This window comes from Trichomycterus rosablanca, chromosome 12 (genome assembly GCF_030014385.1).
Source record: "Trichomycterus rosablanca isolate fTriRos1 chromosome 12, fTriRos1.hap1, whole genome shotgun sequence".
NCBI classification, from domain to species: Eukaryota; Metazoa; Chordata; class Actinopteri; order Siluriformes; family Trichomycteridae; genus Trichomycterus; species Trichomycterus rosablanca.
Window position 1 is genome coordinate 7,895,881 of NC_085999.1, and position 16,010 is coordinate 7,911,890.

The 16,010-nt window shown below is 36.6% G+C and overlaps 1 protein-coding gene across 1 annotated transcript in view; it reads left to right on the forward strand.

The window, feature by feature from the left end:
- Positions 1 to 16,010, forward strand: part of pde11a (phosphodiesterase 11a) — a 66,264-nt gene that overhangs the window by 972 nt on the left and 49,282 nt on the right. The window contains exon 2 of the mRNA XM_063006667.1: positions 1,754 to 1,912. Within this exon, the coding sequence (XP_062862737.1) occupies positions 1,754 to 1,912 (159 nt within the window). The remainder of the gene's footprint in view (positions 1 to 1,753; positions 1,913 to 16,010) is intronic.

A 16,010-nucleotide genomic window follows, 5' to 3' on the forward strand; every position in this document is an offset into this window, starting at 1 on the left:
TTACCTAAAAACTGCAGTCTCTTCATTTCTGCCTTGTATGACCTCTATTGCACTTCCACTACAGTTAATTGGCCTGTCAATCTGCTCTCCTGGTTTTTACTTACAAAGCAGCACCACTAGGAGTTTGCCCAAGCATTAAAATTACATTACTGTTGAAATACTTACACTTAGTTTGCCAGTTTATTAAAGGGCTGCGAATAATGTTCATTTTATCATAGTCCTTTACAATACAAAAAAAGAATAACATATTCAGAATACATTTAACATACATATTGATAGGAAATCCACATGTCAGAAAGGGTATAGTGGCACAGACATGGTGCCTTTAAATAATGTCAAGTTATTTGTAGACCTGTTTTTCTTGCATGTAAACATGGCTTTCAGGACCTTAGCACTTGGGCTCAACAGGGGCAAAAAGCCCAGAAGCCTTGAGTGAAAGAATTTGTCAAAATCTTTGTTTGCGAGAGCGGATTGTAGGCTGCTTTTTGACTTCATGAGGGTATGAGTGTGCCAAAATTGCTAGAAAAATAATGCTATGTCTATTACATTTTTCATTTACATTTACAATTTCAGCATTTAGCAGACGCTTTTATCCAAAGCGACTTACACAATGAGCAATTGAGGGTTAAGGGCCTTGCTCAGGGACCCAACAGTGGCAACTTGGTGGCGGCGGGGCTTGAACCGGCAACCTTCTGTTTACTAGTCCAGTACCTTAACCACTGAGCTATCACTGGCCCTATTACCAAACCACAAGAGTGAGAAAAAAGTTAGTTCATATAAGAAACTTAAACATGAATGATGAATAATTTTTCGAAAATGAATAAATCTTCTAAACATGATACATTAACTGTACCTGCCACACTTTATAAATGGGTCAGCAATTGATTAGTGTTGTAAATGGGATGAGAAAATTTATTTGGCAAGCTTAGTTATTATATAATTAATATCATTATTATGCTAATTATATGAACATATGGCCAATACTTATATAGTTGAGGGGATCTGCACCTTTCTTAAATCTGTTGCTTTGTAATCTGTTGCTTTGTTGCTTTTAGTAACAGTATTTATGTTATGTAAACATTATAGACTAGCTTGGCACACACAGTTACCATCCTACCATGTGTTACCTTGACAGGTAGTAATACTACCATCAGTAACACCCAAAAACAACTACATACAATTATGCAATTACTTTTATGAAGTTAGCAAAAAAACCAAAAAACAGCATCATATAAGGCAGAAGAAACATGGAAACAAAGAAAGGTGGATCTTCAAAAAGTTTTCACACTTTTATATTTTAGTTGGAAACAGTGAGGGTGGGAGGAGTAGTAATTGGTAGTGTGTGAGGGAGCTTAATACATTTCCACCTTTTTGGACGCTTTGTTTTTGAAATTCTTCAGTGCGGAAACTTTTTGAAGAATATTTGTCAGGTAACACCACATAGAAAATAAAACCTAATGGAATATTTTATTTTATTTGTATGTTTTACCACAGAGTCTGGGTCCAAGAATCACTGGGTGCACTGCAGTAACATTGCAATAATTTGATAATAATTTTCATGACAATCATTTAGCATAGTCAGTGAACAAAATTCTAAATCTTGCAAATATTAGAAGGATTCGTTAAATCAATTAGAGTTCATGTCATTGGTTTTTCATTCATCCAAAAAAACAGATTTTATTAGTTATTTAATATAAATATCCTTTTTGTATCCCAAATGTAATAATGCTCTATAATGTTTTTACCTGAATAGGATCATCGTTTCAGTGATGAGATTGACAAGCTGACGGGGTATAAGACCAAGTCCCTTTTGTGTATGCCTATCCGGAACAGTGATGGAGAGATCATAGGAGTTGCACAAGCCATAAACAAGAGTCCCAGTGGCGCACTCTTCACTGAGGATGATGAGAAGGTAACAGCTTGATCTTACATTATCTGCTATTATAATGTCTAATGGTCACTACCAAGAAATGTTGCATGATTTTAGTGATTTATACACCTGTACTGTATAGCATTGCTTAGTAGAAGGGGTGGAAGCAACAACTTGAGATTTTTTTGTCAATATATTGTTGTAGGTTAACCTCACCTAGGCAATTATTTAGGAGTGTTTTTGTCAAACACACAGTCTGACTGCATTGCAAGGCCACTGTTTTGAGGAAGGTTGGTGTGGCTGCAGCACCTCTTACCCATGGTCAAGAGAAGTGGTAGATTGTGTGTGGAATGTTCTGGACAGGAGGAACGGCTTTACAATTATGGCATTTTCATTTCTCTTTAGTCTAAAAAGATGTGAAGACATTTTAAACTATGTCATTAAAAATTCATTTTTAGTCAAAGAAAGGTACTCAGACCTTGTACTGAGTTTTACTTTTGCTTGATTTCGTATTTAACAACTCAACTGATTTATCTGTGATAGGCATGAAGAACATCCCCATATGAAAGAGTAAAAATTTTCAATTGCTTTTTATTTTTTTTAGTTTAAAATTTAAATGAATTCTTTTGCCATCATTTTGTTGTTTCTTTTACCACCCATTATATGTTGTAACAGGCCCATCTGCCATAGGAACCAGAAGGGGACGCAGCTACAGAATCATGCCAACTTGCTATACCATTATGACTGACAGTGGCATTTTCTTTAATCAGACAGTCTTTGTGTCTCATCAGTATTAATATGCTGCAGTTAGAAGCTTTATACTTTATATACTCTGGCTTTATGCTCTGTGAGGTCGGAACTTTTGTTTATGCCGGCTTGTATGGCAGCATTCTTTAATCTTCTTTCTGATAAATTCAGCCAGCACCCCTAGACCCCTGACCTGGATGGACAAGCTGCCCCTGAGATGCTGTCACAGCAACTTTTTGAGCAGAGCCCCACAGATGGATCCACACTGCATGTGGGCTGCATCAGTCAGTGGAGTGGCTGTTCCTCTTCTTTTATAGCTGCCCTGGCTTTTACTGAGTTCCTTTCTCTGGTGGAACGTTAGAAGTAGCTGGGCAAACGTTTAGTATATGGAACACCTCTCTGAAATTCAACCAACCAATTTTGTCCAATTTTCAATCATTTCAGATAAACATTTTTATTTACACTTTCTCATATTACACTTTCTGCAACACAGCAGTTTCATGGCAGCTGAACAACCCAGAGCATAATCCAGCCAACACTATGCTTGACAGCAGGTACAATGTTGTTGTGTTTAAATGCCTCTCCAATTTTGTCCCTCCAAACACGCTTTTGGTGTGTGTAGCCAAAAAACTCAATTCCTCTTTTATTTACATTTACCTTACAGAAGTGCTTTCATAGTGAACATTACCTTACTCTAGTTTAAGTACAAGAACACAAATCTGCTAAAACTCTGTTGGAACCAAAATGAGTGTTTTTTTTTGTTCTTCAAGAAATGAATAAGAGCGTTAGTAAGTCAGTACATGTCAGATTAAGTGCTTAGTAAAGAGGTAATGAAGGTTTTTAATTGTTTTTTAAAGACAGCAAGAGACTTAGATGTTCAGACAGACAGGGGAAGTTCATTCCATCACTTGGGTGCCAGTACAGAGAAGAGCCTTGATACTCCTCTTCCTCAAGTACTGGGTGAAGGATCAAGTCGAGCGAAATAGTGGCTCGTAGGTTGAGTGATACAGAGCGGGGTTTGATTAGACCTTGAAGGTAACTTGGGGCTGGTCCATTTTTGGCTTTAAACTGAATGTGCGCAGCTACAGGAAGCCAGTGAAGAGAACGGGTGATGTGGCACTGTTTAGGTTGGTTAGGTTGGTTAAAACCAGGCGAGCAGCTTTTATTCAACTTGTATTTTATTCAACTTGTAACAACTTGTATAGTAACTTGTATTAATGTGGTTACATACAGTCATAATTTTTTGTATAAACAAACAGGTCAGGGTTTTGCTATAAAACCACGGCCAAAGAAATTGTGTGCTCTTATAGACAGCCTCTGACAAGGCAACATTCCAATCAAATAAAAGTACTTACTTATGAAAAAAGCACTCTAAAGAGAATACAGTTTAACCTTTAACAGTTTTAGAATGATTGGTACCTTGGTTAATATGGGTAAAAATATTATAAAGGAAATGTCTTTAATGGTTAATAAGCACACTCTCAGACAAAAAGAATAGTATTAAAACCAGTTCCTATGGTCAGATAAAAAAAAAATTTTTTTTGGCAACACAAACTCAAGTTGGGTTTTTGAAATGAGGGATGTTATTGCAGAAAATAACCTAATCCCAGCTGTTACATATGGTGGATTATCATCAATGTTTTATGCTTGATTTTCTTCTAATGTCCCTTGAAACCTCATTAGCATACATTATGTTATGAAGCTTTTTCAAAATGTACCAGAGGATTTTAATTGGAAATCTGGCTGCCTCTGTCGAAAAGCTAAAACTGTGTTTTGCTTGGAAGATCCAGAACAGCAATGATCCGAATTTCTTTTCAAAATCCTCATTAAAATGGTTGGATGAGGACAGAATCAAGCTTTATCCCAGACCTCTCACCCAAACTCAAACCTGTGGGTGAACTGAAAAGGACCAAGAAAATCTTAAATAAAATTTTTAAAGAAAATCTTAGAGCTTATAGAACACCAAGGTGACTTGGATTCCTTGCTCTATATTTTAACATTCTCATAAAATATTATATGAGAAGTTCTAACGCTGTTTAGTTAGGAAAAGGAGTTTGGATTTGTTTGTGTATTGGGATTTTAACGTCATGTTTTACACTTTGGTTACATTCATGACAGGAACAGTTACTCATTACACAAGGTTCTTCAATTCACACAAGGTTATATCAAACACAGTCCTGGACTATTCAGTGTCTCCAATTCACCTCACTTGCATGTCTTTGGACTGTGGGAGGAAACCGAAGCCCCTGGAGGAAACATACGCAGACATGGGGAGAACATGCAAACTCCACACAGAAAGGACCCAGACCGCCCCACCTGGGGATCAGACCCAGGACCTTCTTGCTGTGAGGCGACAAAGCTACCCACCGAGCCACCGTGCCGCCCACAAAAGAGTTTGGACAAAGTAATAAATGCAATGGTGCCAATAATTGTGAGATGTGGTTTAGTTCATAACAATCGTTTTGTTAGATTAGGTTAGATTTCTCACACACTTTCAGTTGAACTTTTCAGAATCTTTTTACACACCTTTTCCAAGAATGCCAAAAATTCCAGAGCTGACTAAAAATCTGACAGTGCTGGATGATTTGAGGTCTGAGCTAATGTCACTCCAGAGAAGAAGGCCAGACCTTTAGAGACATCCTTTTGTCTTTAAAAGTTAGTAAAATGGGAACTGTTCATGCAGCATGCAGTTATCTAAGAGTTAATGCTTTTGGTATGATTTATCTCTAAAATGGTGGCTTAACAGAAACATGACACTCCACCTGTCACCTTTTCATTAAAATGAGGGAAAAACATCTTTCATTAACTCTGCACACAGATGCCACTGTTAGTAAACACAAGAGGAGTATTTAGAAGGGAAAGAGATTTATCAGCTTTTAATTTAACTGGTGTTGAGTCCCAGAAGACTGCTGTAGTTAGATGAGTGCATTGCTGTGTTCTCATATTACACTGACGGTAGTGTGAGCTGAGAGAGGATCTTTGTGTTCCTTAGGGCATAAAACACAGTGCACAAAGGCATTTGTTTTTAAAAGCTAGTTTTGGGTACTAAGATTAGACTTAATCTGATTATAAGACGTAATTAATGAGAGTTTTTTATTAAACTGAATATGATTGATTTGTGTTTGAAAAGCTGATTATTGGGCATCCAGATGAGTAGATTCTTCTTATTATTCTACTTCTTTTTCTTTATGTACAGTATTTGTATATGGCTTTTTCTTTGTGTGTACATTCAACAGTGGTTTCCGACTCCACGACATGAACTCAACCACTCACCTCACTGCCCCCCGTTGGCTGCACTCGCCAGGTCGTTATTATTATATTACAATATTTTCGTTAATAAAATTAAAATAACTAAAACTGTGCATTAAAAATACCAGAGCCAGGAATTTGGACTTTAAGTCTTTTGTGGATGATTTTGCTTAGCGCAAGGCAGGCCGCATGAAATTTAACCACAAATAAATAATACTGAAGCAAACTTGGATAAAAGTGAAAATATTTATCAAGCATTTACTGTAGATGATATTACAAATCCTCGGAAGAAAACCTGCATTAGGCAACGCTGTCTAGATTCCTGTGTGAATAGAATCATTCTCACACCATGCAAATCTGTCATTAGTGCGGAGTAATTCTGATGGTAACAGGCATGCTTCTACATGGGCACTAATGATGATGCTGGATCAAATGAGATATTAACAGAAAAATATAAAAAACTAAAACTGGGAAAAAATAAGTGCAAAAGGTCAAAGAGTGCATGTTTTAATGAACCTGTTGCTCATTTAGTTATTTTTAAAACATTTTTAGGTGATAAATAACTATATTTAAATACTGCGTTTTAAAATATACACAGAATGCAAGTATATTTATTACTGCCCAACTCTGCAGTATCACATGCCTTTTTGAGGACAACTTATAAAACATGGGCAGATTAATGTGCTTGAAGGAAGACACTGTTTATTTTAAAGTATATGGTTAAAGTGTAAATGTTCCCAGTGTATTTCAAATATTCAAATATTAATTATAAAATTGTACCTAGTTTTAACATTGCCCTTATATTAAAATTTCCCTAATGATCTTTAAAGTCTTTATTAAAATATTTGATAGAACTTAGTAATTTATTAATTATTATGACTGCCTGCAGTCTGTTGTAGGCCCTTAATTAGTAGAGCAGTACCAGCATTATACAGTAATTGTACCAACATAACACACAGCAATGGTAAACCGATCAGAGAAAAAGAAAACAAGTAAGGGTTTTTATGATTTTGAAAAGCAGTTTATATATGATTCAGCCCTAAGAAGGATTAGTATGATTCATAACCCTCTTCTGCAGAATATTGTCTGGTTCCATGTTGGCCAATACTTCCTATTGAATGCATTAAATCAAACAGACACTTAAGGCAGTGGTAAGCAGAATTCAAATGCCTTGCTGTTGTTTCTGCAATAAGACATGTGAGGTAATTAGATATTAATTGTACTGTAGGCACTTTGAATAGACAAGAGCAGTATTTCTAACATGCACAAAGATGCTTAGCCAGACAGACTCATACTATTAAGTTACAGAAGAGCGAGACAGAGAGGAAGAATAAGAGTCTAAGGGTGAGGAGGTATTAAAGTGTTGAATTTTAAATAGCCTAACACTTAGATTATGTTTGTATGCAAATAATACACAAATCACCCATTACAAAATGCATGCATATTCATGCACACTGGTTAATCAATATCCAAAACCAATTACCGAAACCTTTTTTAATTGCCATACAGAAATGCTACGAGGCACAGATTATTCACTGCAGCAGTCAAACTACAAAGAGATAATAAGAAATAAAAAAAGAGAAGAGAGTGGGTTTGTAAAGGGAGGAGGACAAAGAATGGAACAGGCATAAGCTCAACATTCAGATTATTAAAGTACAGGAAAATCTGTTCAATTAACCACAGACAATTAAGCAAAATTAATATATTTATAGTGTGTATATGTATAGCTTCCTTTACCGTGACTTAAAATTGTTTTATGCCACTAGTTAAAAAATCCATTCAAGATGAGCCAGGAAAAGACAACTCAACTGATTTTTCAGCTATTTCATTATAAATATAACAAGACTATTAACTTGATTAGGAACGATAAACTGAAGAGTTAGATCCAGGTCATGTGTGTATTAAGTATATCTATGTGTGTTAAACTCTGTTACACAGTGTACAGTTTAGTGACACTGCTGCTGCTCCAGTGAATTTTTTTGTGCTTTTCAGTGTGCATTAGCATCACCATAATGTGTGCACTGCTCACTACTGAATTAATGATGAAATGCACAAATTGTGTGTGCGCAGTGTGTAGAGGGAAAACACTTAGAGAAATAGATACAGAGTGAGTAGTATGAGATAGCGGAAAGAAATAAAACAGTGTGTGATTATCAGTGTAAAGAAGAGAAAATAAATAACAATAGGTATAGTTTCCAGAGTAAAATGCCATATTAGCAATATATAGTTATCTAAATGGATTCACTGCAGTTTTGCTATTACAATCATTGGTAAATTCAAATGTGTTGCTAATTTGTAAGATGCAATTCATTAGTTAGAGTTTAAGTAAAAAGTTTATTCACACATGTCTTATGATTTAAATTATTTCTGCTATCCAAAAACGTTTACAAATTCAAGCTTTTTTAAATGATTATAGTGTTTGCTTCAACATGACAAGATCTGCCCAGTCCAAAATCAATAATTTATGTACACCAATTAATGGATTCATGAATTTGATGCTGTAGAAAGTTCTATACTTTTATTTATGGCATATTGTTGTTCCTAATATGCCCTTATAATTAATTGATCATCAATGTAAACTATTGTTTGTAGTACAATTGTAGTACATGAAACAGTTTGCACAAATCAGGAACACAACCTGAATTTTAATTTTGTTGAAACTAAATTTGCCCCAGTGGTTGTATGTATTCCAAGAACCACTATAAAACCCTGCTTTAAAATCAAAAGCATCTAATCAAGGATGTGAAAGACAGACAGTGGAAACCAAAAGTCTGAAACTACAGTGAAAATGTTTATATTTTGCATTTTTTCTTACATTGAATACATTTGCATGTTCTTAATAATAATAATAGTTCTTCATTACAAATCACAAACCTCAAAGCTTTGCATCAGCTCCAAAACCAAAGAGACCTGACCTGAACCATAATGAGGATTTATGGAGGCTTTGGAATATTGTGTAATCATGCCTGGAATAAAATGGACTGTCAGATTTTGCACAGATGTTTAAACTTGTGCAATCCATGCCAGCTCAAGTGCATGTTGGCATAACAACAAAGGGAACATACAAATTACTGAGAAAACTTTCACTTAACTGGTTACGCTATAATTTATAATAAAAAAACATTGTATTAAATTCTTTTTTTGCTAGAGGTCTCAGAGTTTTGAGACCCACTGTTTAACCATATTGCCACATAAGATTGTTTGCAGTATGTACTGTATATGTTCAAGTATATTTAGCCAATGTGGTGACAAATGTTGACAAAAATATGTAATTAACTTAATCACAGTGCAACAGTTAAAAAAACAAATGGCAGCAAGCATCAACAATCTCAGGACAGTAAAAAAAAAAAAGCCAAAATTGAGGATTAACTGAAAAAAGCTAAATGAATTATGTTAATCTGACTGGCTCATTTGTATCATAATGTGATTACAAAGTAAGATTTTAATTAAGCTGCAATTTTGACAAATAAAACACTGACAATGCCTCGTTGTTTCCGCCACAGATTGCTTACTGTTGTATGTCTGTTAGAGAAATAAAATAATGTTTAATCTTTTGCTTTTCTTACCATTTTCTCTTTATATATTAATATTTCTCCCTGGATACACAGATTAATTTTTACAACATGATAATAAACCAGCCTGTTTTTAGTATTTATTTGTGTATGAACCCTTGTTTACCACATAACATATTTATAGCCATTTTGGGGCCACTTGCTTACTGCGGGGCTTTAATCATTATAAAGCAATCAAGTTAGCATTTTATTTACACTCTTTACTGTTTTTTAAAAATAATTTACATATATATGTATGACAATAAGAATCAGTTTAAATATATCATGTAAATGGATTTTCTTAAAGTGTACAGTTAAGACACAAAGAAACACAAAGCAGCATGTGGTCATATCTAGTAGGACAAAGGGAATGTAATTTAACAAAAATGAGACCTGTTTCACAGACGTGAATTTAAAAAAAAATATTTAACATAGAACTGAATCAGTTCTGTTAGATGCAAAACAAAATGCAGTTTAGAAACGTTGTTTTACTGTGAATTTGCCTTAAAGCACTGAAGTGATGAGAAACAGTTAATGAAGATCGAAGTGTGGAAGCAACCTCAGAACCTAATCTGTCATTACAACCTAGATGCTCTCATCCTCTCACTCTGTGAATCACTGCTGAATATTTTTACAGTCTTTATTCTTGGCTGGATTTGTACAAATTGTTCTAGCTTAATTTTTCTCAGTATTCAGGCTGGTGAAAAGGCATTATAAACATCACAGTTCACAGCAAACATTCAACCACTTTTGTTTTTAATATAATTCCGGTGCATGAATCCATATTAAATATATGTACATAATGTCTTGACTTGGACTAATAAATATAAGCAAACAAGTAGGTATTTAGAAGCATTATATATATAATATCACACTTTATTTAAACTATATACATATAATGGGTACACAAAACTATTCAATGCTGCAAATATTAAAGTAATTTTCTCCTGCAAATTGCACATTTAAGCATGAAAGTTACCTTTGATTAGGAAGATTTTATGCAATAAGTAGCAGCCATGGTGAATGTGAAGAAGCTTCCTAATGTTCATGATTTAGAGCTGCTTTTCTGCAAATGCTACTGGGGCATTATGTCATTCATTAGAAAATAAATCAAAAAGTGTGTATATTCTAAATGCAGCAGCTTAAACTATTTTAAAAACCTGTGTTTTTAAATATTTGGAGATAATTACATACAGACTGTCCTATTCCAAAAGCGTAATTGACTTGGTGAAGGAAACAGGACTTTCTAGGCAAAATTGACTTCAGGAACGATCACAGTTTAGCTGCTCTGGCCGGATAAAGCTTTTCAGTAAAAGCCACAGGAGTGGCTGTTCTTGTGAAATGTGCTACCTTAAATCCAGACTAATGCTGACCTTGGAGGTCATTCTGTGTAAGAAAAAGAGATTAATAATTGTAAACAGTCCATTCAAAGATTTTGGACAGAAAGAAATGATGTGGGTTTGTAGTTGTGTATGTTTGTCATGTCCTGTATGGGTTTCTTAAGAGGGTTAATAATCTGTGCATTTTGAAAAGCTGAAGCGACAATGACAGATGTCTAGGAGTTGTTGATGGGTATGAGGGGAAGAAGGTCTTGGGAGATTGTTTGCAGGATTGTAGATAGGATAGAATCCAGTGGACAGGTTGTGGGGTTGTTGGATTAGAGTACTTTGTTTTTAAGGAGATTTTGAGGAGATTTTGAGGAGATTTTGAGATTTCTCTCTTAAGACTTCAAATCCAAAAAATGCAAGCTGTGTTACAAAGCACATTGTTCCAAAGTAAATGGTAAGTCTTATTAGTGCAATAACTGGAGTTGACTGCTGTGTGTGTGTGTGTGTTGTGGCAAGACTGCATCCGCCTCCTATCCATCATTCAACAGGTGTTGCACAGCTCACTTAGTCTTTTATATCCTGTTTAAAAAGCAGCTGCTCATCAGGGCCACAGACCATCTGGGTTTCACATATCCATATACAGTGTATAAAAGAACCGTTTTATTTTATTTTATTATTTTGTTTTTTTTGTATTTCACATATATCATATAGCATGGCAGTCCTGACTGTTGAAGCAGTTCTGTTATGTAAACCTATAATCAAATTCAGTCTCAAAAATCAGACATTGGTTCATATAAACGGTAGTACAGCCAGGCAAGTGCTTTTAGTGTTTCTTGCATCAGCAGTTGTAATAAAACCTCATTTGTTTATGGGGTTTAGACAACACAGCCAAAACCTTCCTTCACAGTATACGTTATTTAATATCACTGTAATGGTTTATATAATGATACATATTTGATGCTATTTGTAGAAAGGTGGAGAAAGTGCTGCTTGTATTATATTTTATGCTTTGGTGTCAAGTTCATTTAAACATGAAATATATTTAAACGGGCGGCACGGTGGGTAGCACTGTCGCCTCATGGCAAGAAGGTCCTGGGTTCGATCCCCAGGTTGGGCGGTCCGGGTCTTTTCTGTGCGGAGTTTGCATGTTCTCCCCGTGTCTACATGGGTTTTCTCTGGGAGCTCCGGTTTCCTCCCACAGTCCAAAAACATGCAGTCAGGTTAATTGGAGACACTAAATTGCCCTATAGGTGAATGGGTGTGTATATGTGTGTGTATGTGTGTCTGCCCTGCGATGGACTGGCGCCCCGTCCAGGGTGTTACTGTGTGTCTTGCGCCCATTGAAAAGCACCCCAATCCCCGCGACCCTAATTGGATAAGCGGTTAAGAAAGTGAGTGAGTGAGTGAGAATATATTTACACAACAGATCTGGTGTGCCTATTGATTGCAAATTCAGATCATGTTCAGCTAAAAGCCTGTCAATGATCCAAATCTCCTTTGTCTTCTGCTTTTGTTTTTTCTAACATAGAAATTATATAAATCACTTTTATTTGCTTATTACTTCTAGTCTAGAAAGTTAGTGCCACTCTATAAATTTGGTCTTTGTCTTTTGTATGCTGTATGATATATTAGTCGCCCCATCTACATAAACCACATGGCCATATGTGGTCTATTAATGGACTCTTTTAACCATACCCAATGATAACAGTGATATATCTTTAAGATTACAGTCATGTAAACTGAAGAGACAATCCTCTGTAGTAAAATGGGTCACACTCAAGAGCTGTGACAAATTGCACTGTCACTGAATGCCGTTTTTCTAACATGTGAGTTTTTTTTTTTTTAACTTCTGCCCTTCTAGAGCTGTCCTTGTCATTTATGAAGTGAAAATATTAGCTTTAACACAGTGGGCCACGTAAACTGATCATACAGTGACATTTTTTATAATTTGTGTGTGTGGCAACAGTTTGTGGAAGTGGCAACGACCTTAAGCACAAAACAAGATATTAATAGTAATTATTTGCTGAGTATAATGGGAAAGACCCTGACTGACCTGCATTGAGCTCTGTTCTTAGCTACAACCAGTAGCTGTTTGGTCACAACAACTTTGGTAATGCCTAGTTCACACTACACGATTTTTGCCCTGATTTTTGTTCGCCGACTGGTCGGCGCTAAATGTGGCAGCTGGGAAGCAACTTGGCACTCGCTTGGGGATCGAAACTCGGCTCTCAATCGCTACAATCCATGCTGGTTGCTTAGCCCAATCCACTCTGATTCATTTATTTTTCCTACTTGATTTTACGCTGCACATCAGCACACAAACAGCTTTGATTGCTCGCTTATTGTTGACGTGCATTTTTGGACATAGTATAGTTAAACCCCTAATCACTTATCGCGTGTGTTTTCGTGACAAAACATAGTTTAGGAGACCAGACAGACTCGCCTGCAATTCCTCCGGATGGTAGATTGTGTAGTGGGAAACCCCCTATCGCCGACCAGTTGTGTAGTGTGAAGTGTACAGCGATCTGAACAACTTGAAAGTCATGCAGTGTGAACTTGGCATGAAGACCAGCATCACTATGCCCCTGTGCACAAAGCAAGGCCCATAAAGATATGGTCTGACAAGTCTGGAACTCCAGTGGCCTGCACAGAGCCCTGACCTCAACCTTTGTGCTAAATTGGAACATCGACTGTAAGCCACACCTTCTTGTCCAACATCGGTGTGTGACATCTTAAATGCTCCTCTACACAGTCTAATATCCAATGAACAATCTGTTGCATCCAACAATGGCTGGATTCATTTTGTAAAATGCCTTTATATGGACTTCATGCTTTTAAAGTTGCAAAAAAGGGTCAGCTTCATAACAATGTCCATGATTTTTAAATAGGGTGTATTCTTAATAGGGTGTATTTTCATTCCAGTATTCTCATGGTACAATGTCCACATACTGGCCATATACACCGATCAGCCATAACATGAAAACCACCTCCTTGTTTCTACACACACTGTCCATTTTATCAGCTCCACTTACCATATAGAAGCACTTTGTAGTTCTACAAATACTGACTGTAGTCCATCTATTTCTCTGCATGCTCTCCTAGGACCACTACAGAGTAGGTATTATTTGGGTGGTGGATCAGTCTCAGCACTGCAGTGACACTGACATGGTGGTGGTGTGTGTTGTGCAGGTAGAGTGGATCAGACACAGCAGCGCTGCTGGAGTTTTTAAACACCTCACTGTCCCTGCTGGACTGAGAATAGTCCACCAACCAAAAATATTCAGCCAACAGCGTCCTGTGACCACTGTAAAGGTCTAGAAGATGACCAGCTAGGTGTTGGTGTGTCTAATAGTGTGGACAGTGAGTGGACATGGTATTTAAAAACTCCAGCAGCGCTGCTGTGTCTGATCCACTCATACCAGCACAACACACACTAACACACCACCACCATGTCATTGTCACAGCAGTGCTGAGAATGATCCACCTACTTTGACCATTGAAGAACAGGGTAAAAGCAGGCTAAAAAAGTATGTAGAGAAACAGATGGACTACAGTCAGTAATTGTAAAACTACAAAGTGCTTCTATATGGTAAATGGAGCTGATAAAATGCAGTGTGTGTAGAAACAAGGAGGTGGTTTTAATGTTACAGTGATCAGTGTAGTGCCTGTCATTTCATTCTTCTACCCATTTCCATGTAAAATGACACTGCTCTGCTTCTCCCAAATTACCAAGCTTTAATAATGTTAGTTTAGCGGTGTCGGTCTGTAGTGAAATAAAACCAATCATGTTCAGATTAAGAACTCAAAAGACTTCTTATATAAATTCAATTGAATTAATAAACATAATATTGCTGTAGTGGTTTGCATATATAATAATGTGAGTCAGAATCAGTTAATAGCAAAATCTTTATTAGAAAATGTAGTCTGATGCTAGAAGATTTAATAGATAGATGGTGAAATGAAGAATTAGGTTTTTCACAGCGTTCTTGTAAGCAGCTTATTGTCAGTGTTTGTCAGGTCTGTCAGTCCAGATGTGCATGTCAGAAATAATCACGTGTCTATTCAAACTGAATGGTGCATGAGCTATACAGCATGATGAAGTGGCACACTCACATTTTATTAGTTGTATTTCTGAAATCACAACAAAGCGTCGCTGAGAGAATCTGTCAATAATGCTTTACATGGCCAGGGTCACTCTGTTATCAACCCATCATGTAGTCAAGTGTCAACAGCACTCTGTTCACATACAGCTACATCTGTGATGCAGTACAGGGTAACATGTGGACCTACATAATCCAGTTAGAGCAAGGAAAGCTTTTCTTACAATCCCTGCATATGCAGAACAGAATTCCCAACTGGCCCCTCTGGTCCAGCAGAGTAATAAAACCACTGTTCTGTTGGAGGTGCGCCCGTTGCTCACCATGCTCATCTGGAGGTGCATAAAGTTGGGAAAGCCTATTTTACAAACACATCAATTTATTTTCGGAATATCTGCACTGCTAGTCTTGTGATAATATAGTAAAGTTGCAGAGGATTTGCCAGCTCCATAGTGCATAACAGGCAGGATTCCAAGAAATCTTTCAAGGAGATTCTTTTTCCTGAATGAGAAGTACACAGATAATAATAACAATAATAATAATAATAATAATTATAATAATTGCATTTTGTACCCCCTAGTCCACGTGTATCTGTTCCCAATTACCTTTGCTGTATGCATTACACCCACACTGCCCAAAAAGAACCACAGTCTAGCAGGCGCCTCTCTCAACATATCTACAGCTGCTTCTTTTTACAGGCCTGCAGCACATTTCTACAAAGAGTGTGTTAACTCCTCTAACAGACAGTGAGTGTTTCTGTTGCTGCTGCTAGTAGGTGACTTTCAATCTGGCCTTCCTTTCAGCATGGCCAACTGTGACCATGTCGGTGGAACTACTGAGACACAAACATGAGTGGGCCAACATAATAACCTGCAGCACCTAAAAGGGTGCAATGTGTACCAAAAGATTCTGTTTAAGGGCCTCAGTCACATGGACTTCAACTATAAATATAATATTGACTTTCTTTGCTGATGATGCAGATTTATACTTATCAGCTCAGTTCAGCCATATTTAAAGTCATGGATAAACAAACTGTTCTTCTTCCGAATTCCATAAAACAGAAGTAATGTTGGGTTCCAAGTCAGCCTGAGATACTGTCACTAATTTTATCATAGAGTTCAATGATTGTTCTGTTAAACTAAAACCAACAATACTTGCTTTATAACGC